The sequence below is a fragment of the Cheilinus undulatus genome, linkage group 8, assembly GCF_018320785.1.
Source record: "Cheilinus undulatus linkage group 8, ASM1832078v1, whole genome shotgun sequence".
In the NCBI taxonomy this organism is placed as follows: domain Eukaryota; kingdom Metazoa; phylum Chordata; class Actinopteri; order Labriformes; family Labridae; genus Cheilinus; species Cheilinus undulatus.
The window spans coordinates 41,738,694-41,766,293 of NC_054872.1; the positions used below are offsets into that span (position 1 = coordinate 41,738,694).

The 27,600-nt window shown below is 39.7% G+C and overlaps 3 protein-coding genes across 4 annotated transcripts; all 3 read right to left on the reverse strand.

Annotated features, from left to right (window-relative positions):
* Positions 1-285: 285 nt before the first annotated feature.
* On the reverse strand, positions 286-4,847 carry LOC121514136 (protein rapunzel-like). The gene is made up of 3 exons (XM_041794231.1): positions 4,408-4,847; positions 1,938-2,434; positions 286-1,710 (listed from the first exon to the last, which is right to left on the reverse strand). The coding sequence occupies exons 2-3, from the start codon at positions 2,429-2,431 to the stop codon at positions 1,020-1,022; spliced, it is 1,185 nt and encodes a 394-aa protein (XP_041650165.1). The 5' UTR covers positions 2,432-2,434; positions 4,408-4,847; the 3' UTR covers positions 286-1,019.
* Positions 4,848-7,789: 2,942 nt separating this feature from the next.
* On the reverse strand, positions 7,790-15,884 carry LOC121513718 (protein rapunzel-like). 2 transcript variants are annotated; one of them, XM_041793651.1, is made up of 3 exons: positions 15,585-15,884; positions 12,929-13,015; positions 7,790-10,783 (listed from the first exon to the last, which is right to left on the reverse strand). In XM_041793651.1, the coding sequence occupies exon 3, from the start codon at positions 10,757-10,759 to the stop codon at positions 10,067-10,069; it is 693 nt and encodes a 230-aa protein (XP_041649585.1). In that variant the 5' UTR covers positions 10,760-10,783; positions 12,929-13,015; positions 15,585-15,884; the 3' UTR covers positions 7,790-10,066. The 2 variants fall into 2 exon arrangements, with proteins under 2 accessions (XP_041649585.1, XP_041649586.1); XM_041793652.1 differs by lacking the exon at positions 12,929-13,015 and having other exon boundaries at positions 15,585-15,645.
* Positions 15,885-20,175: 4,291 nt separating this feature from the next.
* Positions 20,176-25,405, reverse strand: LOC121513045. The gene is made up of 4 exons (XM_041792532.1): positions 24,723-25,405; positions 22,961-23,260; positions 22,572-22,662; positions 20,176-21,413 (listed from the first exon to the last, which is right to left on the reverse strand). Exons 1-4 carry the CDS (start codon positions 25,111-25,113, stop codon positions 21,020-21,022), a joined length of 1,176 nt encoding a protein of 391 aa, XP_041648466.1. The 5' UTR covers positions 25,114-25,405; the 3' UTR covers positions 20,176-21,019.
* Between the last annotated feature and the right edge of the window lie 2,195 nt (positions 25,406-27,600).

Below are 27,600 nucleotides of genomic sequence, written 5' to 3' on the forward strand. Positions count from 1 at the left end.
GAGCAGCCTGTTTGAATATGTTTTTAAAAATGTATGATCTCTGACATGTATTTGAACAAACTAAAACTAACATTAAACTCATAAAAACTCAACTAAAACAAAGCATTTTTGCAAAATAAAAACTAAACTGAACTGACAAACCAGCAGCAGAAACTAATAAAAACTAAACTAAAATTGAACAGAGAAAGTGAAAACAAAACAAAAACAAAAACCAATGAAAAATCCAAATCTATTGCAACCTTGGTGTGGGGAACATCCTCGACATAATACTTAGACTGTGATCCACAGTCAAGTTTGTAAAGTGACTGATGCTATGCATTTTTAATTTGCATGACAAAAGTGTGTATCACTTGTTTGCAAACACAGACGCATAAAATAATATTTTACACAATATAATGACGTGATGCTCGATACTCAGCATGCTGCTCAGTGTATAAACAAAGTAACAAAAATAAGACGTCACTTAAAAAGAGAGGCTTTCAAGTAGATTGGTTACACCTGGCTAATACCTGGTCTGCTAAATAAGACCATGTTGGTAATGTTACGAGCGTGTTGATCCCATTCTCTGAAGCTGCTTTCGCACATGCACAAAGCTCTGGAATTTTCCTGCAGAATTTTGGGGATGAGCTGAATGTGCAAACATGAATGACCAGATTTGTTTCCCTTACTTTACCTGCTGCCAGCCGCCTTCTGTGTGAAGTCGAGGTGAGCTGATATGTCAGTGTAGGAGATACTGTAGTATTTAGGAAAATTCAAATACTACCTGGACATAGCATGGTACTCTTTTCTGCTCATAAGTGAGTTCTTTTCCATTTTTTTCCAGTTACATGTAACACTGATACAAAGGTAAAAACCTGCGTGGCAGGAAGGAAAAAGCCACTTAGGAAGATTTCAGGGCAGGCTGGTATCTCTGAAAAGTTTCTGTTATGCACGTGGGAAAGCAGCTTGAGATTCACTACTGAAATAATTTCATGATGAATCAACTCACTGATCTGGTCAACATACTCTCTGTTTCAGTTTTACTCAGAGTGCACACAAACCGCCACATTCTTGTGTCTCTCCCAGTAGTGACAGTCTTCCGGAAAGTTCCATGCAGCTGCAGACTCCTTATGGCGACTCACAGCGTGAACAACAAACCCACACAGCTGCTTCTCCAGCACCTCAACCACATCTGGAGCCTTCCCCTTCTTCCCCGGGCCCTCCATCACCTGCTGGATAAAGTCTCGAGGCACCGGCTGGGGTTTGGAGCTGAACGACACCACTAGGTTGATGTTGTTCACCTGGAGGACCTCGAACCAGTTCTGTCCCGCCACATGGTGAAAGTGCTCCCCTGCTCTCCAGTTGCGGTACGTGCTCCCTGAATGGTTGATCAGCCGCACGGACCAGCTGACCCAGTCGTACTTTTTCACCAAGAACTCCAGGAGCCGCTGAGTCGAATCCTGCAGATTCTCTGCTTCTTTTTCCTGAAGGAGGTGCTGGGAGTCTAACTTTGCTTGCTCTGCAAATCCAGCAACACAGGACTCAATAGTCATCTTCATCCTGGACTCAACTTCTTCAATTTTGCTGCTCCACTCTCTGATTTTCTCCTCTTCATCCTCTTGGCCCTGGGTTAAAGCGCTGTGGCCCAGGAGGGCGATCAGGCCCAGACAGAAGAGCTCCTTCAGGCGGACACAGAAATCCTCCAGGAGGCGGCGGTTCCTTGCTACATACCTGCGAAACAGATGTAACATTTGCATGCAAAATAAGGAAATCTATTCTATTCTCCAGTCAAAAAACCTTGAATGATCAACCCCAGTTCCAAGAGAGTTTGGATATATTTGGTATCTGCCATGTTCATATTTAAAATAATGCATATGATACTTTTAAACCAACCTCATTATGTTTGTCTACCTTAAAGATACAATGATGGCTAGGACTGATGTAAAATGAAACCTTACCTGTCCACCACCTCTAAAACCGACTCTCCAAAGCTGTTGGTCCCCATCACAGCATCATACAGCACAAAAAGATTCTTCTCCCCTCCAGTTTTGGAAAAATGCTCCAGGAAAAGTCTGGTCTTCACCTCCCTGAACTGCTGTTTGGCCTCCAGGATGTCCATGTATTTCCTAAACTGGTTCCTGATGTTCTCCTCCACAGAGAAGTACTGTGAGTCCAGCCTCCCCTTCTTGATCTCACAGTCGATGTCTTCCAGCTGTGCAGACAGGACGTCCAGCTTGTTCCTCACGGTCAGGAACTGCTCTTTGACGTAGAAGACCTCTTTGCTCTGGACATTGTCTAAGGCCAGGCGGAGAACCGGGGCGGCGGCCTCACAGAGAGGGAAGAGCTCGCCCACAGCGCTGGCCAACACCTCGGCCCCCTTCTCAAACATGTCCATCGCAGCCTCGATGGCCTCTTTCTTCTGGGCTACGACCTTCTCCAACGGACTGGACATTGTCTGAGAGGGGACAAAATGAGGAATTAGATACCTGTGACAAAAAAACAATGTGTTCTCTGAATGTCTGTGTGCAATACAGACTCTGTATTCCCAAACTGCCACTGTCCTTCTGGAAGTTTGTCCCATCTCCACACAGGATCTCTTGAGCTCAGTCAGAGTGACCATTAGGACCCTTCCCCCTTGATTGCTCAGTTTGGCTGGGCCAACAGCTCTTGGAAGAGTCCTAGTTGTGCCAGACTTCTTCCATTTGAGAATTATGGAGGCCACTGTGCTCTTGGGAACCTTCAGTGCAGAAGATTTTTTGTAGCCCCAAATCTGTGCCTTGCAACAATCCTGTTTCTGAGCTCTGCGGGCAGTTCCTTTGGTTTCATGGTTTTGATTTGCTCTGATCTGCATTGTCAGCTGCGAGGCCTTTAGACAGAGGTGTGTGCCTTTCCAAATCATGTCCAATCAGTTTAATTTAGCAAAGGTGAACTCCAGTCAAGGTGTAGAAACATCTCAGCAATAATCAAGAGAAATAGGAGGAACTTGAGCTGAATTTCAAGTGTGTTTTTCAGAGATTTTTCAGTTTTTTATTTGTATTTATTTTTGAAAAAATCTGGTTTCACTTCATCATTTCGCTGCTACATAACAAAACTGAAAAAGCGAAGAGGGTCTGAATACTCTCTTTATTAAAGCTCATTACAACCACTTTAAGACTGCAGAACGAGCAATGAGAATAGTTTTCAATCTTGGTTTTGGGTGCATACTGATCAGTTATTTTTAACATTTACAACTTTAAATTTGGTTTGACTTGGTGGACTTAAACCGGCTCAGATAAGGAGCAAAGTGAGGAATAATCTGCTGCCAGGAAGCACTCAAAATGTTTAGTAATAGTGCAGGAAGCTGTAGTTCAAGGGGGAAGCTTTATTTTTCAGCGTTGGTTACATGGATGATCATGTTGCAGCTTAAATATGTATTTACAGTTTGTTTGTTTGAAAGTGAAAGCACTTTTCTTTTATATTTTCTATGAGTTATTTACTGGACATTGGTTTCAAAAGTTGAATGTAAAACTGAGACGGTCCAGTAAGGATGTTATTGATAAAACTAGAAAATAAAGGGGTAGGATTGAATCAGTTTCTTTTCACTCATGTAAACTGAGATGCTTAAATGTTTGCAGATGGAGATTATGGTCTCTTTTTTCCTCTCTTTTTCTATTTTCTTTCCTTAAACTGTTTTGTTATATCATGGCACAAGGATGTATTTACACATTTAAGTATGGAATAAATAAAACATTTAAAGCAGAACTACAAAACTTGAGCACAAACAAACACCAAATGATTGGTTGTCTAAACCTGAGTTAAACATCATGTCAGACTCAGATTTAGAGCTTCATAAGTGCTCTGATGTTTACCTTGAACCTTTCTGCTCTCACACGGTCAAAGACTTGATCTATCCACCCAAAATAATGCACCTGCTGATGTCATACAAACAAAATGGGGCCTGACATCCTTGAAGGAGAAAATGGCACAGCTGCCCTTGAGTCTGACTCATGTGAGAGCAGAGCAGCCCAAGGCCAAAGCATGTTTAAAATCCCCTCTCATCCTTGATTCACTGTCAAACCCACATAACGGAGCCCTGTCTGTTCTCATGTTAGTCTGTGGATGGAGAGCAGAGACTGCGTCACTGAACTCCTACATATATTAGCACTAACATAATTATTTTTCTATATTTGGAGCAAAGAGTTCCTAAAACAAAATCTGAGGGTAATATGATTGAATAATATAAAAGTAAATGAGGGTTAAATATCCATTTAGTAAACCTAACTGCACCGTGTGTAATTGTCATGCGCATCTAAGAGACATTGCGCAACGGCAGCCTTTTTACGCACAGATCTTCAGACATCATCGGACACACCTTACAGCAGAGCCATCCTCTCTGATGGAGAACAAGGACATTCATCACATTCATACATTCACTGCGTTTTTCTCTACCTTAATGAAATGACTCTGCTGCTCCTTCACGCCTGATGTGCTCCAACAGCTGCAAACAAGTTTTTGTTTTTTTTTTTCCCCCTGTCAAGTTTGAGAAAATTCCCACGGTTCTCTCTCCCACTGTGGAGCTGAGGAGGGCTCCAGAACAGGATCCGGAGAGGAGGAAGATGCGCACTCAGAATATCTGCAAAGGAGAGAGAGAGAGAAAAGGAGAGAGAGGGAGAGGACAGACAGACTGACAGAGCGCAAACTGCACGAGCTGAAATGTGCGCAAGGCTCCATTTTCCTCTCAGTCTCCAACAAGAAAGGACGTTCCCGGCTCCTAGCAACGGAAAGGACATGTTTACGCATTTCTTTTTTTTCATTTATTTTTCCTGAGACATTTTAACCTTTTTTTCTCAGAGAAGTCTTTTGCGCTTTTGGTGTAAATGTCTCATTCAGCAGCATTCTGCTCCTCAGCTGTCAAAGGATCTATTTATGAGGTAAGAGAACACTTTACATCTGCTATATTTTTTGGTGTTTAATCATCATTCAATTCCCTCAGAATTATGGTGATATTTCCACAGATTTAAGACACAATAGTTAGGTCCATTGTTCTTAAATAGCTGTGATTGGAAAAACGTTTGAAGGTGTTTGGATATTTGATCAGATTCAGGACATTTTTGATACAGATCACTCTCCAAAGGAAGGTTTTCAGTCTGTATAAAGAGGTAAACTGCTGTTGAGCCGTGCGTGGTAAACTAAAAAATACCAGATTGAAGCGTACGTTTAAAATCGAGTTTAGCTCATAAAAGTCTTTATTATTATCAAAATGGTTTCTGATCTTAAAATAAATCCTCACATCTCTTCTGCGCGCACTCGACGCGCCCTGTGAGCGCACAGCCTGAGCCTCCCTCCCCGAAAAACGAATCATTACGCAAATCGTTTTATCCTCCAAACAATGCAGGGCTTCACACCATTTATCTCGATCCCTCTTTGATTTAAATCAATGATTTCATCAAACTATTCCCCCTCTTTTCAGGTGTGAACGGATTCTCTGAGGCTGTTCTCTTGTCCTGCAGAGAAAATGAGCTCCATCACATGATAGACGAGCTGCGTCACAGCTTCACAGACTCATCACACAGTCAGCAGAGCAGGTAAGAACCAAAAATCTTTGTCTCTCAGTCTTCCATTAATCTGCTTTTCAGACGCATACAATGCACGTTTTCCTGTTGTTGTTCCCCAACTCTGAGCTGAGAGTCAAACCAGTTCAGCTGGAAAGTTTTACATGAGGGCCATTCCTGAGGTACTTAACCTCGGCCATGTGCCCGCTTTATTTCACCTCAGGTGCATTCTTACTTTTTTCTCAACCTTTACGTTTATTGTGGATCGCACACACACATCAGCAGAGCGTGTAGTGGGGTACTCATGTTTGGGTCCTGAATCATGAGCAGAGGTTTAGATCGTCTACGTGGAGACGTGGAAACATCGAGAAGAATATGATGCTTTTAGAGCTGCTGCTGGCCCCCCGGGGACTTCTGAGAAAACAGGTGTTCAGGGGAGACACGTGAACTCATCACGCCCTCTGGCGGACAAATCAGAGAAATGCACCTTTAGCTCAGTGTTCATTTTGGCAGCTTTACTTTGCAATACTTGATGTTTTAAGCCACATCTTTGTCAAAATTTTATTCCAGATTTAGTTTTTAAGAATCAAGCCCAGTTTTAGTCCAGAGAACGTCCTGACATTTTCGTCTTTACTTTTGATCAAAATATTTATTTGCTTTGATATAATTTGACAGGAAAACTGATGTGACATGATTAAAATACTGACTGACCCTGAATGCTCTCTCACCCGTCTCTGCTAGTGTTTTTACTTGGGCTGTTTAAAGATTTTAATTTTTAAATTTTGACTAATTTCACAATTTCTGTAGTTCATAGTGATGAAGAGCATCCTTTTGATTGCATTTTAAAATTCCACAATTTTACACAGTTTTAGTCTGCATTTCTCTTAAATGGTTTTAAACGGCCTTTAAACAGCACAGATGGACCTCTAAGGACACAGTGCGTGTTTACATCAGTGTTAATTTTGGCAGCTATTTTTAATGTTATTCTTGATTTAGTCTTTAAATGAAATGCATTTCAGTTTTAATCAAATTATAGTCATTTCTATCATCTTTAGTTTTAGTCTACTTTTAGTTAAAGAAAACTCCAAACTCTAGTTTTAGTCCAGTTAGTAAAGAGTGGAAGTCTTTACTTTTATTCTCTTGCCTAAATCTGGTACCAAATCATGATAGTGTGTTCTCGGCACTCTGCTAAATCTGAGGTCCCTGCTTTCTACAGCTGAGAGGCAAAAAAGATACAGCTGCATTTTTTTTTTTTTTTTTTTTTTGACAGATTTACCCACAGTGGAGAAATATCACAGGTTTTGAATGTCTGACAAAAATACATTACATTTTAGTCTAGTTTTAGTCATCTTGATGAAAATTAAACTTAGTTTTTTCAGTTTTAGTCATCACAGGTCTATTTTTTCTAGTCTTAGTCTAGTTTTTGTCATGGAAAAAAAGGCTGTTGACAAACATTTTTAGTCACAGTTGTAGTCGATGAATCCGCCCTGAGTGATACATAAGAAGTAAACTAAAATATCTTCACACGCACACACACACACACACACACACACACACATACATACATATATATATATATATATATATATATATATATATATATATATATATATATATAATCAGGTAACATAAGACAAGCAGACATTATTGCCATGCTTACAGACAGCAGGCTGAGCGTGTGGACCTGGACATGAGTGTCCACCTTCATATGTGGCCCAAGTGATTGCAAGTTTTTGTATATATACTGAGGTGCATTTACACCAGACATGCATAAAAACCAATGCTGATACTGATGTCCAGAATAACAGATGAGCTGATCTCTGAGATCTTTTGGTGCAAGACTCCATCCTCAGCATATTTCTCTCATGTTTAACGGTGTTGAATTATTTTTCCAATAGACCACATTGTCTACCTGTTAATAAATCTGTTATCTGAATCAGCTGTTAGGTGCGCTAGATGAAGGCGCTAAAGTAAAACAACAGATAAACATCGGCTACTGACATCGCTTCATGCCAGCATCATTTACCAACAGCTGATGTCTGTCAGTAGGGCTGATATAGGCCGATACTAATGTGTATCCCAAATTTTTAACTGTACCTGAGAATTCCAGTCAACACAGCATCCAGGCACTGCCATGTGGATGTGGACCTAGATCTGACCTCTAGAAATCATTTCTATATTTGAGACCATCATCAAACTTAAACTGAAGTAAATGATCAGGATTCTTTTTATGTTGGTATATTTTACACTAAAGGAAAGAGTAGACACCTCAGAATGAGTATATTCACTCCTTTTTATTTGTAGTGGTACATGTACAACCAGGCGTCTAGGATTCATAACAAAAAAGGCGACAAATTTACAAAAGACATTTCATAAAAGCTTTTTAGAGGTTCATATAATCCTCCATATCAACAGCTTGTTGAATATATTATATTTCTGCAGCCTTGAATCTGATGTGACAATAATAGAGATGGCACAATGCCACAATACCATAACTGAGTTACAGGCAGAGTTAGTTTTTTAATTTCTATGACTGTTAAACAAACTGAGATAAATGTAAAACACATTAACAGAGAGGAATGGAAGCTGGATACTTTTTAGTGATCATGTCTGACCACCGTCAACCTTTAAACTGGACAGATTCAAACTGGACAGATTCAAACCTGTTTGATTAAAAAAAGGAACATTTACAAATATTTAAACACAAGTCTGAACAACAGCATAGAAACTTTTATAACAGAATGCCTCACACAAAAATATATCTAAATGATACAGAAAAAACCCTTAAAATAAAAAAATAATATAAAATTAATGGCACATTTAGGCACTGTTGGTCAGAGGAGGAGGAGGTTATGATGAGGAGAGCAACATTTATCATGATGATGAGACTCAACCTTTAAAAAATTATAATGATCTCAAGTAATTATTATTCCATGTTGTTTTGGACGTTCTAAATGGCCATACACCAAAGAAACCCCTAAATACTTTTATTTTTATGTTACAAATTAACTCGTGGCGTTGCTATAAGGCATCAGGCCACGGCAAATAAAGACTGAAACAGGACAGAACAAAATAAGAGTAGAGAATCACACTATGACAGTATGACTGGCTCTGAAACATTTAAAACATGATGTACTTTAGCAGTAAGGAGCAGGAACAGAAAGATCTAGACAGTGGAAACTGAAAGCAGAAATAAAAACCATTTTTTGGTGAAGTGCTTAACTAGATAGTGTCACTAATTCAGTTTCTGTGTACCTTTAGTGTTTTTAATTATTATTCTTCAGTTTTTCATTTGAGAAAAATAGTACAGCAGCATCAAAAACTAGTGTTAATTTAGATTAGGCTTGGTATTAGCAGCAAAAAAATAGTGTATCATAATCTCAATGTTTGCGGCAACTATGTTGTTTTGCACATGGCAGTTTGATTATACAAGATGCATACCTGTGATTATTTTTACTGCTGTTACATTCATAGCCATGAAAACTTTGGGATTCTAGTTGGATTTTTCTCATCTATAGTTTTGCCCTAAATGATATAGCAGCTCTGCAATGAAACTGTATTGCAAAAATAGCTCCCTCTAGTGGAGATAGATTAGTGTTACAGCAGACAAAGTTGCTTCCTGTTCCTGATTAAATCCACTCATGTATGTCTCTGGTTTCAGGAGGTTTTAGTTTAGCTAGTTAGTATGGTATTCCAAAAATCTGATTGCTTTTAGTGTTATAAATGTAACTCAGAAACTTAAAAAAAAATGGTTTGGGCTAGATTGCAAAGTCTGACATTTAAAATAAAATCAAGCTGCATTTATATCAAGATTAGTTTTCTTGGTTTCTACATGATGCTATAATCAGATTACATGTTTAGCTAGCTTTAGTGTTGTTTTGATATGTAGTGTTGAGATACACATTTTTTTAGCATGATACTGTCACATACTGATTTGGAAACTTAATCATCACAACTGGCAGATGTGACCATTTTCACTGACGGTATATCGGCTGTTAATATTGGTCATATGTAGAGAAGAGTTATAGGCAGCAAAAACAGACTTTAAGTTTAAGGAAGTTTAAGGTCTGAACCATGGTTATGTGTTGATACTGGCAAAATCCAATATCATGCATCCTTAGTAGTGTCGTTTTCTTGCATTCATGCTTGAAATTTAGCCTTAAGAGTAGACTTATAATTAATTGCAGAGATTTTAATGTTGACTACTATCACGGTTTTAACCTTTCATATTTATTACATGGCTTTAAGCCTTATCTGTGAGCCAATTGTGATGTTTAGACTTTTTCTTTTCATTTGGGTCTGCTTACATGTCAAAGTGGCTCAGAGACTGTTTGCATATGCAGAGAATATGGGCATACTGTCATGAAAAGTATGAGATGGGTTTTTTTTTCTCATACCACTGGATTTTAAAGCAGTGCTGTAGATGCTTACAAAGTGCTTCTAGGGAGAGAAAAGAGGAAGACGAAGGAGTTACAGAGGGAATGTGGACATGTGAGTCCAGGTGATGAAGGGAAAGCAAAAGTGCACGACAAGAAGAGCTCCTCTTTATTCTTTCTTCAGTGGCACCTGCGGAGAGCCTCTTGCATCTTCTCCTGCACATGCTCCATCTTCTCAGCCCACTCCTCACTCAGGCCCTCCTCGTCATCTCCGATGACGGCGGCGTAGCCCATGAGGGCGATGAGGCCGATGCAGAACAGGTAGGTGAGGCGTGTGCAGAGAACCTCCATAGTTTGGCGGTCGCCCTGCGAGTGCTTTAGGTAAACCTCCAGGATGGGCCGGCTGAAGAGCTTACGTTTGCCCACCACACCGTCGTACAGCGTGTGCAGGTTCTGGTCTCCCAAGTCATTGGCGTAGCTCTCCTCAAAGTCGTCCTTCTTGCGCTCGCGATGCTCTGGTCGAGCTTCCACCATCTCCATGAACTTCCTGAACTGGTTCTTCAGGTTCTCCTCCACGCGGAGGTACTGGCCGTCCACCGTCTCCTTCCTGATCTGAACCAGCGTGTTGCGGTTAATCTGGGACAGCTGGTCCAGAGCTCGGTTCACCGAGCCGAACTCACGCTTCAGGGTGCGAATGTCCTCGTCATCGATGTGGTGCAGCACCACCCGGATCAGAGAACCCGCTACTCCAAAGATAGGGTTAACTACAGCGGCTGCAGAGGAGATGGTGGCCACACACTGCAGCACTTTACACAGACCCTGCTTCAGCTTGGTTCTGTCCTCGATGATCTCTTCGTCCATCATGGTGTCCATGGTGAAGATGTCACTGTGTGGTAGCTGTGGCAGAGACAAGGAGAGGGAAAGATCACAGTTTAGTCTGATAGTCTTTAGGGCGCTGAAACCACATTTATCAAATGATTTAGTTTTCAGGGATGGAAGTGACATTAAAGGGACATTTAATCTATTTTAACATAAGAACTACATGTATCATTTTTTTCAAGTTCAGTTTCACATGCACTCCTGAAAAAAATTAGAGAAAATTCCCAGTCTGGCCACCCTTGAAAGCTTTTTGAGTTGCCTGTTCTCTTTTGTCCTGAACGGATGGAAATGGAGGCAGGATACTAGGTCAAAAGAATGATGAGGTAATGGTGAACAAAGCAACAGCAAAGATTTCCTTGAAATCTTGAAACCATTTTATAAAGGTAGGAGACTAAAGACACAAGGACAAATTCAAATGGTTTTTCATTGTATAATTCTCTGGGCACGCACAATAGAGCACTCATCCCCAAAGTCTGGGTCGGGAACCACAGATGGGTCACTTTTTTGGGTAAAGTATCAAATGCATCAGTCGTGTCTGCTGTACATTATGCCCACTAAAGGGAGCTCCACCCTTCAACACTCATCCTCTCCACCATAACAAAACACAAAACAGGCTTTAACTGCTAATGGATGGCGGTAGAGCCAACAGTTGCAGTTATGGATACTTGGCGAATAATAAAGAGATGACTGTTTCTGACCAGACAGCCACTGATGACCCAAGGGGCCGAGCAAAGTCAGTATGTTGGAGATAAAGTGGCCCCTTCCAGACTCTTAGGAAATATTATCTAGGTTAGCACTAGCCATCAGCTCATGAACGACACAGAGGGAAGACCTGAAAAGCAATAATGTAGGGAAAACGAAGTTGTTGGGTCAACATGGCTTTCATCTTCTAAAAAGTAAAGAAGAGGAAAAGTTTGGGCAACACTGCACTAAACAACCACTGAGACTGCAGGACTTACTGTCAACTGACCTGCCAGTGACCTGACATAATTACGTGACTTCAGAAGAAAAACAAACGTGGATGCCAACAACCTCAGCTGACTGTCCCTCTACAATAAGCTGCAGCAAAAACCATAAAACAAGGAAAAGAATCAGGATGAAATCCTGGTTGGAATGAAGGTACATGAATGACGGTACATTTGTGTTTGTGAGTGGTGGAAGTATGTAAGATTCAGCTGGTGACGCTATGTGGTCTGCTCGCTCTCATTGGTTGTTGTGGGTGTCCTGTCAGAGGAATTACAACCTAGAACCGGGGTCTGAGAGCCTACACCTTGATTTGGAGTGGCAAAATAATTGTGTTGACACCATTTACTTAAGGATTATTCAGACAAATAACTGTTTGTGATGAACGTCCACTTGGGATATGCCATCATGATCATCAGGGAGGCAAACCTGTCCTCAAATCAGCCTTAAAATTTTGTAGATTGGCCAGCCTTACTTGAAGTGTTAATATTATTTTAAGACTGAAAAATGTACATGATGTTTTGGGATAGACTAAGGCATCAACAATTTAATGAGGGTACAATGTTTATTTATGTCAAAGCCCAATTCCCACCTAATTTTTACATCAGACTAATCATTTGTTGAGCTTTTGCATGATGATTTTGCATGATATTTAGTCTCCTTAAGTTCCTGTCACAAGTTTAGCTCTAAGAGTAGATTTATGATTTCCTGCAGTGATTGTATTGCAGGTATATATCACACAGTTATAAATCAATTAAAAATACTGCAGTATTACAAATACACTGATAAGAATAACGGTGTGTCTTGAGTAAATCATACTTTAGCCATTAACTAGAAGAGTCTTGTATAAACTGAAGTGATTTCATTTGACAGCAATGAAAAAAAACACAATGACCTTATTATGGTCTCGAGGCTCAGCTTGACCATCAGTGTCACAGCTAATCAGTCAGCCGATTCCACTTCTCTGCTGCTTTGGAAAACAATTCAAGCACAACTCTAACGACTCTATAGTGCCAACGCCCTTCAGAAATAATCCAATGATGTTCAGTTAAGCTCTAAGGGAGGAAATCATCTATGAATCACTGATTATTTCTCTTCTATTCAGCCTTGCTGATTTTTTGGAAAGGCACAGAACAAGACTAATGATTTAAAAAAATCTGACTGACAGGATGACACCGAAGGATTTGTGTAGCTTCTTACATCAAATTTCCTCTCTTCAAGCTCACACTAGAGCCTCTCTCGGGTTTGTTTTTTCTTTGACAAGGACTCTGGTCCTGATCAGGATTCCTGAAATGAAAAACAAGCAGAGATTCAGACACAAGAGTTTACATGGTGCTGATTTTGGTTCATTCTCCTCTCTGAACCTTCAAATGAACATATTTTAGTCAGCAGTGAAAGAGTTAACAGCCTCTCTGCTTTAGTATGTCACAGCTCCACTCAGAAGCACCCGGCCTTTTTCAGCACCAGCTCGCTCTGTGTGTGTGTCTATGGGCCGAGCTGATAGCTCCTCAGCAGCCGGCATGTCAAGGCGCTAGCAGGCAGCAGCTGAAAGGGCGTTACCTACAGAAACTCAGCGCTGGAATAAAGCGTGAAAACAAATAATGTCACAGCTGACTGGGCTGTAAGACTTGTTTGTTACATAACATCAGCCTCTGGTCAAAACATTTTGACATTTCTAGGCAGAATTTTGATATTTTAAGTCAGATTTTATCAGCTGATGAGTGAAAGCTCTAAAAGCAGGCTCATACGTGGTTATTTCTCCTCAAATATGAGTCTAAAACAGGACAGGGAAATCAGTCATTGAGCTAAATTCAGTCTGGTCTCTCCTGTGAAGTACTCTGATATCTTTCACTTCACCTCTGCAGGCCAGTTTAAGCTCAGCGTGCGTTTTGAGGTACTCCAGACACTCTGAGATCACATACAGTCACAGAGATAACACTAGTGTTGTGAAAACACTGGGGACCCAAACAGCTGATGACCACAAGGCTGAGCACGTCCACACAGGCCCTACAACACTCTCTTGTTTTGAGGAAAAGGCTGATATCTGTGTTTCTGTTCGTCTTTCTGTCCTATAATACCTGTGGCCACCACAGGGGGCAGTAATTTACCTTTTAATGACAAAGACGCTCATGTTTTCCTCCATCTGATTTCAGCACCACGACTGTGGACTAAAGCAGTAACACTCAGCAGCAGGATTTAACCCTTTAACTTCAGGTTAACTTTAAATAATGTGTTTAAATGAGTGATTGCAACTAAAATGTTTAAATGTTCCTCTTTGTATGAATACTATAGACACAAATGTGCAAAATATTCTAAAAAAATATCATTAAATATGCATAAAATGTCCCCTAAAGCATTTGTTTTGTACAGTTTATTCATTTATAACATCACATATTCTGATTATTTGAGCTCTAGGCTGCTTGCTTTGCAAATGAATGAAAACTTTCCCACTTTTCCGATACTGACTGCTCATAAACAGAGATTTTTGGCTTTAAAACTGTGCTTTAAAAGAAACTAAAGTATCAGGATATTCCATTTATATGTTTTTGTTCTCTTTTCCTTACTGTTGTCTTCACAGATGGAGTTTTGCCACAGAAATCCCTTCATTTATCAGCACGGCGGGGCGTAAAAAAGCAAGAGGAGACGCAGGTAATGAAAGGGTTAATACCACTGTTTCTGCCAAATTATCTATCTGAATCAATAAATTACAAATATTATTGAATAATGTTTATATTCTGAGCTGCATCTATCATGAAATTGATGACTTTGATTATTTAACAGTTTCCTCTAGTTTCATTTTAATCTGAAACTGAAAATTAACCCTTTACGCGTGTAAAATTGGCCCCAATTGACCCCTAACTGTCAATTAAGGTCATTAATAAGTAACCTTGATCAATCTGTGTCATTTTTAAGACAACTAATCATTAATGCATGATGTAATTTGCTTGATATTTTTTTTATAAAAGTCCTAATAAGTAAAATCTATAAAGGTTTTAAGTTAAATATGGATGCCACGGACTGACCAATCAGGGCTCTGCAGCCGCATGGCCTTTAAATAAAAGACATGACACAACAACACACCCACTCTCACTCATAAAACCTCAGCATTAAGTTTCATTTCTTCTGAATTTCTCTGAATTCACAAAAATCTATCTTCAAGGGGAATTAAAGATAATTATTCTTATATAAAACTCTTTAAATTCAAGTAAAAGTTAAATGAATGCCCTCTTGAAATCTAATCAGGAAGTGCTGAGTTACTCTCACCTGTTTGACTGCAGTGCAGAGGCCATCTTGAATGTTTTCTATGATCACAGAAAGGCTAATGCTAATCCATATAAGTGCATTTAATTCTTTTAAAACTCTTCTTGAACGGTTAAATTTACGTTTTAATAACTTTTTTGAACACATTTCTCCAACTTCCACGTGTTTGCTCTGTATATTTACAGCTGTCAGCCTGTTTGTGAGTTTAGCTCTTCCCTGAGGAAGTGTACACCCTTCAAGCTAATGCTACTCAAACAATACCGACATAAATGAAGACTAGCACTCAACAATGAAGAATCTTCCGGACTTCTTCATGTTTGTGAGTACTAAAATAAGCACAACATCCTCACTGCTACATCACAGGGCCTGGTGAGTGCCTCCTACCCAGCTATGGCTCCCCCTAGCCGTGCCTCCATATTTCCTTGTTAATGCACTCCATAATGCCCTGACCCTCCCTTCTCTATAACACCAAATATATACCAAAATACTCCTTAAAAGTCAGATTTCTCTGTCTAAATGTCGTTTATAGAGTCTAAATCTGCCTTCTAGCCAGAGTTGGGCACCATTGGCCACAGTAGGAGAGAGGATTTCTTACCTTTTAGACACTGGCTCTGCCTATACCTCCCTCTTCAGAGTCCCAACCTCGACAGCCTCCTTCTTCTTCCCAGCAATCCCTGCAAAAAAGGACACTTCCATGTGTGTCTAATGTGTAGGGGTGTCTACATTGATCTTAACCATTTTTTAAGGGCCTAGAGAGCCCCTGGAACCCAAAATTGGCCCTTTTGGCCCCAAATACCTATAAGCTCCAAAATAAATTCAAAAAAATATTTTTCAATGGACTGAAACAGTACAGCCCACTCCCCATAAACACCATGTTCTACCCCCATATTTTCAACTTATTTTGGTCCATCCAGCAGTCATACAGTTGATACAGAAGCGCAATTGTCAGTCAGTGCGCAGCTGAACTCTGGGTTACTTTCTGTCGCTTTTTGTGCGTTAGCCAAGCCCTGGAGCATCTTTTGGAGACTACAAATAGTCTTTGGTGGTATTTTTGAGTCAAAGAGACCCTTTTCCTTTGGACTGGACCAAAATTTTTCGAAGGAAAATATTTACAAGCGCGAGGAACACAGCAGGGTTAATGGACAGCTGTGGATCCAAATGGACATCTCCAAATGTGCGCAGGTGTATCCAAAGGCAAGTGGAGCTCTCCAAAGGCTTGAGGAGAAAAAAAATGAACTTTATCCAGCTTAAAAGGTAATTGAAATAATAATTCTGTTAAAATGTTTGAAAATGAAACTCATTTTCAAAAGACAAGCCAAAAGAAAATCGAATTTTAGGTCAATTTTGAAGCCAAATCCTATGATGAAAGTACCAAATGGCACAACTGGCATTACAGAAAGTTAATTAAATAATAAAACGCATTTAATAACTATATATGCTTAAATATGTGATTAGTAAAACGGATATCACTTTAGCATTGCTGACAAGGCCTACCTACCTGACCAACAGTAGCCATTAAACGGTCAAAAACCTGAGCAGAAACGCATCCACTCAGTGCGCAACAGCAGTCTTTCTGCTAGCACTGGTCTGGTCATAAATCCAAGCTTTAAAATAAATGTGTCTTTGCTGAACACAGAAAACATGAGAGAAAAGACCCTGCAGACGAACCCTACTGATTCTTTAGTCGAGGGATGAGCGTGCTGGCGGTTGAAGCTGTTTTACCCAAAACAAACAAAGCTCTATGCAAATCGTGTTGCAGCTGCTAGCAGGGCGTTAAAAGACAATCCTGTTCTCTGTAACGCAGAGCTGATGTCTCTGTTTATGTCCTGGCTACACTTCTGCAACATATAGTCACAATTACGACGGGCGTTTGCCTCCCTGCGTGTCCAGACCTGAGCCCCCGGCAGGTTTAAGACCCTGCATCCCCTCTCTGTGCACCAAGCCTCAGGCAGCAGCAGTAGGACAAGAGAGACTCTGTCTTCAGAGCGTTTTGAAGCAAAAAATAGAAATAAAAAGAATAGTGTCCGTTGGAATGACAAAGCCGTCTTTATCTGCTCTCAAACGCCTCAGCACATCCACGCTCAGAGCGAACAGGCGCATGTGTCGCCTGTTTTCAGCACCAGGGCGCAGCCGGAGCTGCAGCCGGACGCACGCCTGTTCTCATTGTGCAAACACCGCTGCAGCTGTCAAACAGATCAGATTTCAGTAGCAGGGATGCTCACAGTCCTGTATGTGACAGAAACAGCTACGGATGAGCTATCAGCTGTCTGTGGTCAACATGCGCAATGGAGGGCTACAGAGAGAGAGAGAGACAGCTGCTGCTGTAAGACGTTCATGCTTGTTTTTTCTTAGCTGGGGGGCAGAAGGAGGCTGTGATGGCGTTGGAGCGCCAGTAATGATGTCTGGAGGCAGTGAGGATAATGGACGAGTGAATTCAGGGCGGTTAGGACATGAGGTTGAATGAGGAAATTTAACAAAATAGGGTTTATTTTCTCACCCATGAGAATGAAAACGTTGTTAGAGCCCAAGTTGAGGGCACACAATGACAATTGCATGCCCTCGTTAATGTGACGTCACGTGGGTGGGCGTGGTAAGTATCTGGACACTGCAGTTCATGAGGTGGAGGAAATCTGAAGGTTTACTGGTTTAAATTGCTTGAACTTAAGTTGTAAACTTCATTTTATTGTAGCTACTACTGCAGCAAAGCAAGTTAAACGTTCATGTTATTGATTTAATTTACAGAGTTGTTTTTATGTTGTCCTATCCACCCAAACCCTCTCTTAGTCGATGGGTCAGCATCATTTGGGGTGATTGTGACAGTGCTAGTGCTTCCTATATGAAGAAAATTATAAATCTTTTGATGTAAAACCTTTGTTTAAGTACTGTCTACTCTAAATAAAGTGGAAGCCCCCCAATGCAAATGTCATTTTAAAAAAAATCTAATAATCTCAAAAGATTCTAATTTTTTCCCCACATTTTCCCTCTTTTTGTTAAAAATTAGGAGATCCTCTTTTTTTATTGTTTTTTAGGGTAGCCCAGTACACCTTTGTACATTATGTTTCTAATCCTGATTTGTTTTAATTAAAAAAAAAAAAAAAAAAAAAAAATATATATATATATATATATATATATATATATATATATATATATGTTCACAAGTTGAGAGCTGACAGGGTCCAGAGCCCCCCTGAAATCTTTGGCATCCCCTAGTGGTGCCCAGACCCAAGGTTGGAATCACTACCTTAAAGGGGACATATTTTACCCTTTTAAGACAAGTTTATACTGGTCTCAGAGGTCCCCAAAACATGCCTGTGAGGTTTATTGCTGAAAAAACACTCCAGTTGGATTTTTGTATGTCTAAAGACTCCACTGTTTCAGCCCTTCTCAGAACAAGCCGTTTCTGTGTCTGTGGCTTTAAATGGTAATTAGCTGTCTGACTCCGCCCCTGACCACACCCCTCTCAGGAAATGGATGCAGCACTTGTGATATTACAGACACTCAGGGTAACCCACTGAGCTATCCAGCATCTTGGCTGGTAGCTGAGAGGATCAGTAGAGGAGGGCGCAACTTTCCTCCAAGTGAGGGAGGGCCAACCAAAACCCAGGGTGGGTGCTAAGGGCCCCTGGTGAGGTCACTAGGCATAGAAGAACAGCTGAGAACAGCTTGTTTCAGCACATATTTTCTGAAAGGTGGAGAAAGAGAGGGTCTTCCCCATGATTGTGTAGCCTACTGACCCAGACTGAGAGACCATTTAAAGGCTCAGGAAACCTTTGCAGGTGTTTGGAGTTAATTAGCTGATTAGGGTGTGACACCATGACTTTCCAATATTCAGCTTTTTCCACAATTTTCTAAATTTCTGAGACACTGAATTTTGGGTTTTCATTATCTGTAAGCCATAAGCATCAAAATTTCAACAAATAAAGGCTTGAAATATTTCACTCTATGTGTAACAAGTCTATTTAATATATGGGTTTCACTTTCAGAAGAGTGACAAAAAATTCGAACTTTTTCATGATATTCAAATATTTTGAGATGCACCTGTACTGTCAAAAATCATCATTTGAACAGTTTATTGTTCAGATCCAAATGAAATAGCAATAAAACAAATGTTTTTTTACCAAAGGCTTTTTTATGAACTAGAAGTGTATCATGATTTTAGTTCGTATGAGTATTGTGTCATATTTCATTTCATGTAAGCAAAAAAAAATATGAAATAAAAGTTTGAGGTTTTTTAAAGAATGGAAAGTTTTTTTTTTTTTTTTTTTTTTTCGTTTTGCTTACTTTTGGGTTCAAAGAATAGATCAGGTTTCCAATCTTCATCTTTCTTTGTACCTCAGTGGTTAGGAATCTTATTTTACATGAGCACACATGATGTCAAATCATTTCCTGCTGATCTGAATGAAAAATAAAGAGATTCTTTGTGCAATAAAGTTGGAAATGTGTCGTTTATTACTGGAAAAACTTAAACTGATGTGATTTCTGATTACAAAATGAAGACTGCTGCATTTTTATCAAAATCACCTCAACTTTATTAGTTGAAATGTAAACAAAAGACACACAAACATGTTTAATGCATTTTATAAAAACCCATTGTGTAATTCCACATTTGTCATTAACACACGGGTGTAGAGTTCAGAATCTGACCTTGAATGATGACTCTGCTGTAGTTGCACATGTTGGACTCCAGGGGTGCAGAAGAGTAAAACAATAGTTTTGTGTTGCCTCATTGATTCAGTCTCATTTTTTTGCTGCTTGAATTTTGTACCAACATGCAAGGCAAGTAACCAAAGTAGCTTGAAATGAAAGGAGAAAAAATCATAATTCAGCTGTGGAGAGAGCCACAATAGAATAAAAATACTGTGTCAAACAACAGTCTTGAACTATTCAGATCATATCAGAAAAAAGAGACAGATGTCATCATCAGCACAGATTAAAAAGAAAAAAAGGCATATAAACATCCATGTAGTCCAGTGTTCAGATATCACGAGTAGGGATGCACTGATACCACTCATTTTAAGACCAGGTACAAGTACTTGCATGTGTGTACTCAATGATACTGAGGGCTAAATGAAACGTGTTTTAAATCTCAACAGAGGTGTGTGCATGAGCAATAAACATCACTGTAAAGGAGTCCTACACCCTTCAAAAACAAAATTTAATGCTTTTAAAGACCTTTAAGACGTCAGTGAATTTTCTGATTTAATGCACAGTTTAGAAAATGTCAAATGATACTGGGGAAAGACGTTTTGGAACCATAAACGCCTATAAATACATTTTATATACAATCTGATAAATGATTAGAAATGCTCTCCAGGGGATTATCCCTTTAAAGATACACATAATGCAGCAAATGCAACAAAAACATGAATTTTTATGACAATTTTTCTTTGGATTTCACTTGAAGGTTAAAAACATCTCTATTCCAGAAAATGACATTTTTTTGGCTATTATTTGAAGTATCTGGCTTTTAAGGGTTACATTTCAAAGGCCCGATTTAAGACTTTTGAAGACTTTTCAAGGATCTGCAGGAATTCTGCAGGACATGAAATCTGAAAAATGACTTTAATGCCCAAATAAGAAAAACAAAAAATACAGTTGATTTACACTCTAGTGTACATAAAAAGGCACTACATTTATCCGGTTAATTTCATTTTATATTTTTTTTTAAATTTGCAACATATATCGCAGAGAAAAAAACTAGCAGGGCTAGTTTCTTCCAACACACACCTACTAATGAAAATCACTACAGCTCTTAGCAGGTTTGTCGTCTTGCTTAGATGTAGCTCCTCTTTAAATTTAAAAATGCATATTTTTCAGTCTGCTCTACATTTGCTGTCCTCATTCATGTTCAAATATCACCAAACTGGCCACATGGCTCCAGCTTAGCCTTTAAAATGATACAGTGATGATCTCCAGTGTTTTCTGAGTGTTAGTACTAAGCCTCGGTGTCAGAATCAGTGCATCCCTAACCAAAAGACAGTAAAACAACCCTTGCAGAAAGTAAAACCTCGTCTACAGCATTTCCGTCTATCAGCTACACATGATTCCTCCACTGTTTGGTCCCTGTGTTTCTCCACTTGGATCGGTGTTCAACAGTATGAACTGTGACTGATCAGTCTGATGGCGAGCTGTTTTTCGAGAATAGTGCCTCTTGGATACACCTCTCCATGCCTCCCTCTGATGCGTCTGAGACCCTGCGGGTAACTCTGATGTCAGCACCTTCCTTCTCCTCTGCACGAAAGAGATGGGCTGTGTGAAATGGGAGTCTGTCATTTGGAGGTAAGGGGCAGAGTGTAAAGGGTTTGCTTGTTGGCGGGCTACTTTTCTGGCATAGTACCGCCTGGATGCTGCTCTCCAGGCCGCTCGCTTCAGTTTCTGAACCTCCTCTGGCAGCTCGGACATCGGCACGTTCCTCTTCTTGTTCCTGAAGAGGTGGAGAGGCGAGTTAGGGTCACAAAGATGAGTGGATTTGTAACTCATTGAACACATAGTGTTCTTCAAACAGATCAACATGACTGCAGATGTTAATGAGGTAAATAATGACAGTTAACACCAATTTTCTATTACAGCCAGGTTTTTGAACAACTAGATTTGCCTTTTTAAAAGATGAAACATTGTAATAATTCTATGAAACTGACTTTGACACTCTAATTATCAATTGAACTAACCTTTAATGCACCCTCAGATTGCATTTTTACCACCATTATTGTTGGTTAAGTTAACTATTTTTGGGAGGGGTCGGGCATTTAAAAAAAATCTTGGGTAGTGATTGGACAAGCACTCTCCATCACATTCATTACAGGCCAATCAGAGTGAGGAGACAAAATTAGGTAATTGGCAAACACTGCTGTAGTTTATGAACACTGGAGCTTGTTGGTGGATAAAACCCAGGACCTGGTAGAAGTGCAAAAACATCTTCTCACACCAAGAAACACTTTCAATGTGGCTCTTTGCTCTTGTTTTAATATAGATGGGGCCTGGTTTGGATACACTGGAGGATGACATTGCTGTCAGCTTCCAGCACGACTAAACCCTGCCTGTAGCTACCGCCTCATTCTCCTCAAATGACACTGATTGTTCAGGTCTGTTTTCAGACCTGGTACAAGCCTGTCAGATTGGAGCTTTGCAAGGCTAATACCAAACAAAATGCACAACAAAACAATAAATCTCTTTAGGGTCAAAGAAAATTATGTTAGAGCTTGATGGATTGAATTTTCAGTTAAAAAGAAATAAATTGGGGTGTGGACAACCTAGCAGTGGTCGCACCCCATACACACAGGCAGCATGGTAAAAGTCCCACCTGCAGTCTCTTTTCTTCATGTCTCGTCCCTTTCCAACTCTACCCACTGTTCTCTTTGCCAAAATAAAGGCATAAAAAGTCCAAAATATGTGTTTAAAAAGAATCACAAGTTAATTTTTTGTACACATCAGTTTACTTCAATTTCAGAGAAGATCTTAATAAGAAATTTGTGTTTCCTATAAACTAAGCATTTTCATTAATAACACCATAAAGTCTAAATTTCCAAATTTATACACTGGAGAGGAAAAAAAACTCTGGCTTCAAATGTATGGCATAACCCACCTCAGCTGCCCTCCCTGAGTGACTTTGTGTCCATCCAAGTCTGCGTGAGGTTTCTCCTTTGAGTTATTCTGCTCTCTGCTCTCCAGTTTCCCTGAAAAGATTTAGATTTAGTTATACAACCCCCCTGTCATGTGAACAAATATGCATATTCAGTTTTCAGCTTGAAATTAAGCTAAAGTTAATGGAAGAACATTCTCTATTTAAAGAAGAGAACTCAAAATAAAAAAAATTATCATTTAAATTCACGCCAAATTTATGAGGATAGCACAGAATCATCATTTGATTGTAAGCACTGGGCTAAAAAAAAATTCAAAATTCAGAATTATTTTTACTTGGCATAAACTGAATCCTCATATTTAATAAGAATTAAATAAAGTATATGACATTACTTGTCACACTGGGGCTCTCTTGTTCCTGACACAGACTGCTTGTGCTCTCTGGGATCTCAGTGATTCTCTCCTCACTCATTTCCAACTTGATTAAAACTGCGTCCATGTCACAAGGCTCTTCTTTGACGACAACACTGCTGGGAGATGTGGGCAGATTCCTGGCTGCCTCTGAGACACCTGAGGAGTTCGATGAGTGGGGGGTGCAGGTCTGGTCCAGACCGTGTCTGCTGGGGGAGGATGGAAGAGCTGATTCTTGGCTTTGAGAGGAGACATGAGAGGAGGGACGAGCAAAAAGGCCCACTGTGGAGAAGGAGATAGAAACATGGCATTCTCAGAGATGGAAGAAGATTGCAATCACTTCTATAACTGTGAAAAAAAAGTGTTAATGAAATAACATATACTCTTCTGTGTGGCTCCACACGGACTCATATCCACATTCTCCAAACTTTTATAGAAGCAGACCAATTAATAAACATACCAGTAATCAGAGTGGTATTAAGAGTATTTGTTTCAAATCAGAAATGCATGAGTTTGGATTTTTGCTGATATATGTCAATATTTCCAGGGATGTATAAATGCATCTGTTTAAGATTGGAATCATTGATATTGACCCTGTTTACAAACATCAGTCATCAACCAAATAATAGGTCATGAACTGATATCAAATATCAATGTTTATCTGTTGTGTCCAATCAGTTTTATATCTTGCATATCTAGCTGCTGAAATAGTAAGTTTTTACAGGGCAGAAATGTGATCCACTGGGCAAACTCTGACCTGATGTTGTGTTCAAACATTGGAGAAAATGTTGATATAATCAGACTGTTTCGAGAATTAACAAAAAACCATCTGTATCGGCTAAATTGTTAATGGTTCACCTCTAAATATTTCTACTCTTTTTCAACTCACACATTTTTTAAACGTTTTGGAAAGAAAACCAAGGGTTTCCTATATTAAACTTGATTGGTTGCTGAGTATGACTGTCCATTGACTTAAAAAAAAAAAAGATAAAAATACAGACATGAAAGAAAGGATTCTAACACAAATGATAAATGTGGTTCTTCAAGCATTCAGTAACACAAAAGTGAAAATTATTTAAAAAAACATTGTTTACATGTTATCAATGAAAAAAACACCAAGTAAAAATGTATGGATTTAACTTATGTGGGTAAATACAAGAGTCTCCATGAGCTCTTTGTGTGTTGTAGTTGTTTTGAATACACTATATACGTTCCCAGGTGAGACAATAAATTTCAAAAGAAGTATAAAGGGCCATTCTTCAAGAAAATATACTGGTTAAGCCTTCTTACAATCACTGTCTTGGGGTAACAGAATATGTTTTTGAGTAGTCTTTTTGGTGTAAAACAAGAAGCAAACTTAAATTTGACGTCAAAGTCAAGCCAGTGTTTCAGTGATAATTAACCCCCTGTTTAAATGTAAAAGCCACAGATGATAAACCCATTCTATGGCAAGGGAACGGCTTACAGCTGTACTGATATACTTTACTGATGAAGTACAGAAAGAATAACGCCTGAAGTGAACAAATGATTGATATTGCGACGTTTCTTTTTATGCATACAGCAGCAATATCTAAGGGCCCCGCCCACAAACGGGTCCCCAACAATATCAACAAAAACAAAGGTTTAAAAGACTAACTATCTACGTTTAATCCCCTGATAAATACTTCTCTCATTGATTCTGTTCCTGAACAGCTTCAGGTGGCGTCTTTAGGCTTACTTACTCTCTGTTTCTGTATTTACTTACATGATAAACTCATTTCACACTCCTGCTGCCCCGTTGCCATTTCCGTGTCCATGCAGCGCTGTTCAAACACGCTCAGTCCTCCCTCCTGAGGCTCCCCGGAGCTCAGTGATTCCGTAACGAGGCTCTGCTCCTTCTCCAGGAGCCTGCTCGTGCACCCATGTTGACGCAGCTCCTGCAGCTCGAGCTCTACTTCCCCCAGCCTGCGCTCCAGCCTCTGGATCTCTTTGTCCCTGTCGGCCACCATCCGCTGGTACTCATGAGTCCTGGCACTGTTGACACCGTACAGCACGTTTATTATCGAGTCTATCGCTAGCCGGATGGCGTTTTCCACCACGAGAACCTCGTCGTCACGCATGTTCGGGTGCAAAGTTTTATTTCTGACCAAATTCATGGTTAAAATCGGCTGTTTTGATGCTAACTTCCAAGCTATGGCGAAGGTGTTAGCCTGGCTATAAAGATGCTAGGCTAACATGCAGTGTAGCCCCCCAAACACTTACCACGCGCACGGCGCCGACCAGGGCGATAAATTTACACTCACCACATCTACTACACGTCCTTTCCCGTTATGTAAAGAAAGCGAAAACAACACAGAGTAACGCCGACTTGTTTAACTTCAACATGTAATCGTACCACCTGAAAAACAGCTTCGCTTCATGCGATGCGTCGTTCGCTTCTTCGGTGAAAGCGTTCATCAGCGAACAGAAGCTTGTTTGGAGGCCACAGCGACACCTGGTGGCTTGGCTGGCTGCTGAGGTACCTTTTCAGAGGTAGTCTAGAGGCCCCAGACAGAGACCAATATGAGGCCCTTCTCCATTATTTTCCTTAAAGAAGCCATAACTAGTAAAGAGATATATTTTTGATTACATTTTTATTGCTAAAAGACATAAAACTACACAACAATAGGATATAATCAATAACTAACTGAAACTTCTGAAAATATTTTGCACTCTACATATCAGTTTTTCTGACACAAATCATTATTTCCTCCATTTATCTAATGCCAATTTAACATTAATTCTTAAATTGGAGAAATATGTTTCAGATCTGAATCTGTCATAAATACTATATATTTCCCATCTATAGCAGAGATTTCCAGGTTGTCAAAGTGTGAACAAGCTTTATAAAAAAAAAAAAAATTAAGTAAAAGCTTAGTAAAAATCTTCTTAGAAGTCTTTAATGATATAACTTTAACAACGTAAGTAGAGTTCACTGTTTTTTGCATTTGCAGCACCCTCAACACCTTTTCAGAGTGAAGACCTCTGCTTTTCTTTGCAGTATATTTAACATTGAATTAAAATAGTGTGCTTTATAGTGTGCTTAATCTTTTCATCTTCTCCTTATTTTAGGGAAATACCACCAAGAAAACATGGATCGATGCAAAGAAATCCTGTCCTGACATGTGCAGCAGCTGTAGACCTGGACGCTGCCCTTGAAGGGACGGATTCGAAGAATCCTCCACTATTGCTGTTGACAGAGCTGGTATCGTAGGTCCTGCCCCTTCTTTATTTTGGCTGGTTGGTGTGGGAAAAATGTCATTGTAAGGTGCAGCGCTGGTCTAAATCCCTATACAAGAATACATAACTGCTCTCAGGATACTTGACGATCCCTCACACATTCTCCAGTCTGTGTTTGAGTGACTGGTCAGACCGCAGACTACATTGCCCGGCTGCTCAACTCAAAGAAGTAAAGCTACCTTCGTCCCCAAAGCAGTCCAGCTCCTAAACTTTAACCCATTTGTACTACAACGTCAGATTGATGCTCTCTCCTGTAATAGACAGTTGTCCTCTTGCACTGACTGCACACAGCACTTTGGAGCTGAATGTTTTTGGGCACTACATCTTATTTATTTCTTGCTATTTGCACATGTTCTGTTTTAAATGATGAGTGTTTGTCCATGCTACTGCTCTCTGTGTCTTTTAATTTACCTTCGGGGACAAATTAAGTGTTTTGAATTGAAGTGAATTGAATTGAATTGATACATACATGATATCCCATGGATTTCATCATGATAAACAGGCAGTGAGATTAAATACACAACTCAAACAGTCCAACTGTAATGGCAGCGGTGCCTACAGCTTCTTCAAAAACCCAACAGCGGATGGAGCAAATGACCTCAGATATCTGTTAGATTTGTCCCTCCTGGTGTAGGTAAACCTCCCTGATGGCAGAAGTCCAAACTCTGCACTCAGAGGGGGCTGCTGAGGGTCTCCCAGGATAGCCTTTAGCTTCTGTGACTCTCCCCTGAAAAACATGGCCAAGATCAGTTATGCCAAAGCCAACAAACTTTGTTGCACACACTTTTCTTAGTTTGTTAATATATTTGCCCAGACATATCTACATATTTAAAATACATTACCAGAAACATTTCTTATGAACACTTATGAAAACATGACATTTATTTAAATGTGGAAACTCCTACATTTTTTTCTCCAGCATCACTATGATAGCAGATTTGCAGCTAATGTAATACCTCTGTTAATGAACAAAAAACATACAAAAAATAACCTTTTAAATCATCTGTCGACATGTCTGTGCTATTACCAATCAACAGTTTTAATTCAAAGCTCAAGATCATAGTCCAAGTGCAAAAAAATGTCACTGACGAGGTTATTGTCGAAAACTTGTCAGCCTCAGGTAATGTCCAACAAGTAAAAATGAAATCTAAATCACTAGGGCTTTAAATCAAGTAAAGTCTTTAATGGCAATTAATCTCCCCATTTTGCATCTAAAGATGTCAATGTTTCCTTTTGGATATTTGTGCTGTTTAAGGGTATTTGACTTCTGTTTGGACACAGAACTCATTTTATTTTGAAACGGAAAAAAGGAACTTCTGGTAGATCAAAGATTATGATACAAATTTAACCACAGACAAGGAACT